General features: G+C 31.3%; 1 protein-coding gene across 1 annotated transcript; it reads left to right on the forward strand.

The window, feature by feature from the left end:
• Nucleotides 1–362: 362 nt before the first annotated feature.
• LOC108691685 lies at nt 363–2,158 on the forward strand. Its single transcript, XM_018199559.1, has 2 exons — nt 363–439; nt 1,589–2,158. Exons 1-2 carry the CDS (start codon nt 428–430, stop codon nt 2,069–2,071), a joined length of 495 nt encoding a protein of 164 aa, XP_018055048.1. The 5' UTR covers nt 363–427; the 3' UTR covers nt 2,072–2,158.
• Nucleotides 2,159–4,392: the final 2,234 nt, after the last annotated feature.

The raw sequence follows: 4,392 nt of genomic DNA on the forward strand, positions 1-4,392 counted from the left end.
AAATTAAACTTAAAGGTTGATAGAAACGGACATAAAACGGAAGGAAAATCAGTTATCACGATGTGACGATAAAAAGATAAAAAGAAGGCGAACGCTACGAATCATTCAATCGTTTTTTAAGTTTTGATTAATCGAGTCGGTAGGCGAACCAATTTAGACGAGAGGATCAACAAGCCGACAACTCGTAATTATGTGAACGGGAGTGAAAATGGACGTCAATGTCAAATACATGACGGTTTTTATTGGACACTGATGTTTACGTTGTGATAGCATTCTGGTAGTAGTGCCTGATTCGGCACAAAGCCTCTTTTACTCACGGGGTATATATAGCCGCGTGTACGGGGTAGTACACGACATATTAGCCGAGTACCTTGGCGAGTACTGATCTTGATCGGCAGCGCTAAGGAGCTGAATAATTTCATTCAACATGAAGGTTTTGGTGAGTATCAATAAAGACTTTTCTAAGGAATATCATACTCAGGTTACTGTGATTTTTTTTATTATTTTATATTATATAGGTTTTTTTATTATTATACATTGTCGATCGCGATAAACGACAGAAACTGATTCACTTATGAATTGCATTTCTCTCAATTTTTATTATATATTTTTATTATATATGGCACTTTTCTCATTTAGTGAGTTCATTTATATGACGATTTTGTTTCTAACTTATTATTGTTTTTTAATATAAATTCTATATTTCTTGCTGTCAGAAAGGAAACACGATAATTATATGACAGTTTTTTTTAACTTTTATAAAAATAACAATTACAAGTAATAAATAAAAATAAATAAAATTAAAGACTCTTTTAATTAATACAATGATAAATACACTGAAAAAAAATCTTAATTTTAAAAAATATCTCTTTACTCGTATTCAAAAAAATTATTTCTTTGGATCAATGAAAATTTCTTTGAAAATACAATATCTTATTTCTTTGAAAGTACAATATCTTATTTTCAAAGAAATTTTCATTGAGCCAAAGAAATAATTTTTTTGAATATGAATAAAAAGATATTTCTTTGAAATTAAGATTTTTTTTCAGTGTATAAATGAGATTAAGCAGATCGACACCAGATTCTATGTTGCAATTTATTATTGCGCAACATAGAATCTGGCGACTCCTTACGCTCAGCTTAATGTCATGTCTCATTTATATTTATCATTCTATAAAAATGTTATATTCATGTTATTACATTTGAAGTACAATTTAATTTAATAAAAGAGATGCATAAGCTAGAATTAACCAAATTAATGTATAAATAATTTCTGAATTTCATTAAATCTTCGAATTTGACAATAGATATCAGTTATAAATCTCTTGTCAAATCAATTATAAATCTCTTTGTCAAAAATATCAAACAATTTAATTTTTTTTATATTACATTTATATAAATGTATTACTTTTAAAATAAACTATTCATTCCTTTTTTATCATTTTTAGTTTTCTTGAATTATTGTCATTACTTTAATTAACATAAATAAATGGAGCTTATAGCATTAAATGTATATAGATATTTGCGGAAAGGGCTAAATAAATATTTATTTAAAAAATACATTATATAGAACATAATTTTTTTCCAGATTGTTCTATCCGCTATCTTGGCTTGCGCCTTCGCTACTTCGCCACTAGTTTATGCCAAATTGGTGCCCGGTGCTCCAATCGGTCTGGATGGTCGAGTGATCGACACTGCGGAAGTTGCGTTGGCCAAGGCTGAACACACGGCCGCTCACATCAACGAGAAGATTAATTTGGCTGCGGAAGCTGCTAGATCAGCCGACGTGTTCGCTTATGTAGCTCCGTCCAACGTAGCCGTGGTCGACAGTGCGCAGCTGGTGCAACCGATTGCGGTGACGGCGAAACTGGCCTCTGGTGCGCCGATCGGGCTCGACGGCCGCGTCGTCGATACGCCGGAAGTGGCCTTCGCCAAGGCAGAACATGCAACAGCGCACATCAACCACATCAACGAGAAGCTTGGTTACGAAACCGCAAAATCGATTTATCACGAGCAACCAGCCGTCATCCTGGATCGTAGCGCCCCGCTTCTTCGTTACTATTTTCGTTGAATCAAGTTTGCTAACACATACAGGCTCATATATATATATATATACATATATATATATATATAAACTGTAAATAAATTTGAATCCCCCTGCGTGCTTTAATAATGGCTGATTTATTTTGATTACCTTCCTGTAAATTAAGATCAGCAGTTTTGCGAGATGTTCTCGTAGGATAATTGCAAATTTTAATATTGTCATTATTATCATTAATTTCTTAATTTCTTTTTTATATTCTTATAGACTTAATTACCAATTATGGAGAGAACATATTTTTTAATTTTGAGTTTCAAATGAGATTTGAAAAGATTGTGTAGAAATCTCATTCGCCTGTTAGAATGCAATACAGCTAACGATAAGTAGATTGTGAATGCGTTCTAACAGGCGCACCTAATACAAAGAGATTGACAAAAGAATGATAAACATGTATTGTGTTACAAATATTTTTATGACAATGTGTTAATGATTTAGGATTTAGAAAAAATATTATTTCAATATTTAGAACAATAATTAATTATAAACTTGTATAATTTTTATTCTTCAGAAACATGACTATAGATTGTCGCAGTATACAAGAAATATTTCTAATAAATAAATTCAATTTTATCATTACAATCACTTTACATTACAGATTATATGCACTGTTTTAATATAAATAAAAACTCTTTTAAAAGCGTCTCTCCTGTTAATCCATTTTATATTTAATAATATACTATCAAATATAAAACGAATTAATAGGAGAGATGTTTTTAAAAGGATTTTTATTTATTCTGTGAAAATAAACGTAACATAATCTTTTCATTTATTGAAAACACTAAATAATGATAAAAAGAAACATTAAAATTTAAAAAAATTGTGTTTTACTTTAATAATATGTAATGAAATGTGTCACGACACGTAAATCGTACATTTTATTGATAAAATAGCAATTCCATCGGAATTCAGTTTTCACTTTAGGATCCCTTTGATACTGGCCAATTTTAAACTGAAAATTATTTATTTTTAGTATAAAAATCATTCTTGCTAAATACTTTCAATACTTAAAATTGATAATTAATATTTCTATATTAAATTTCTGTTAAGGATAAGTACAAAGCACCTCAATTTTGCATTTGGCTAGGTAATAAAAATTAAAAGAGGATAATAAAATATTAAAATTATTATAAAATGAATACAATTTTTCAATAAAACTGTTTTAATTTTTAAAACTTTTTAGATTTAAAATATATATAAGCTTTTTAAACATATTTTCATTAGATATAGATGATGTCAATTTATGAGAGTATTTTTGTATTTATGATCAAACAATGCATCTTGTAATTCTATATATATTCTTGTTGTAAAAATATACAATTCTGCCGATAATGACACAATAATCGAGACTACGAAGACAATAAGAGACTTGTTGCGTACGATTTTCGGTCGCTTCTCGCACAATTGATTTTTTAGGTCATCAGAGGTTTTAGGCGCTAAGTGATCTAACGTAATGTCGCCAGCAGGAGTCCAACATCGGTTTGCAATCGGTGGGTTTTGTCGCGAACGCATAGTTGGAAAAAAGAGCAAGAACCACCGCCCGCTTTCTCGTATTACATTAGTTACTTTACACACACGCGATTACCGTGACGATACTCTTTTGCGATACTCTTTTGCCATTTTACGGAACAAAAATGTTCGTACACCTTAGCTCGGCTTATTGTCGAGTCTGTTCAGTTTGGAATGCATCTCACGGGACAGGGCAGAGGTGTTGACATTGAACGCGGTAAACGGTCGCTTACTGTCGCTTTCGTATCGTATCAACGTGCAGCGCTTGGTGAGCGAACGGTTCAGGGGTGGTCGATAGATCACGCATCGATCCGATCGAACGAATAGCGATGAAGATGGATAAGATGTGATAGTAGAGCAATACATATAGGTGAGGAAAGGTGCGGTCACGTACAATGATAGCAACGCGTCACTTTGCTTGTTGCGTTTGTCTACTTACAGCGTGGGCTTGTCAAAGGTGTTCACGTCACGATAGTGTCAAAGGTATTCAAACGACATGTACGTGAGCACCGTATCCGTTTAACATATATTTATTTTTAAAATATGTATTAAATTTTAATAAATCATTTTTTTAATATAGTACCAACTAACATTTACGAAGTATGAAGATATATTTATATTTGGTACAAAAATCATTAATTTGATTTAAGTATCATTTTTTAATGAGTAAATGTCCATTGTAAGTAAATATTTAATAGATACTATTCGAATACACACACACACACACACACACACACACACACACACACACACACACACACACACACACATATATATATATATAT

This window comes from Atta colombica, unplaced genomic scaffold (assembly GCF_001594045.1).
Source record: "Atta colombica isolate Treedump-2 unplaced genomic scaffold, Acol1.0 scaffold49, whole genome shotgun sequence".
Taxonomy (NCBI): Eukaryota; Metazoa; Arthropoda; class Insecta; order Hymenoptera; family Formicidae; genus Atta; species Atta colombica.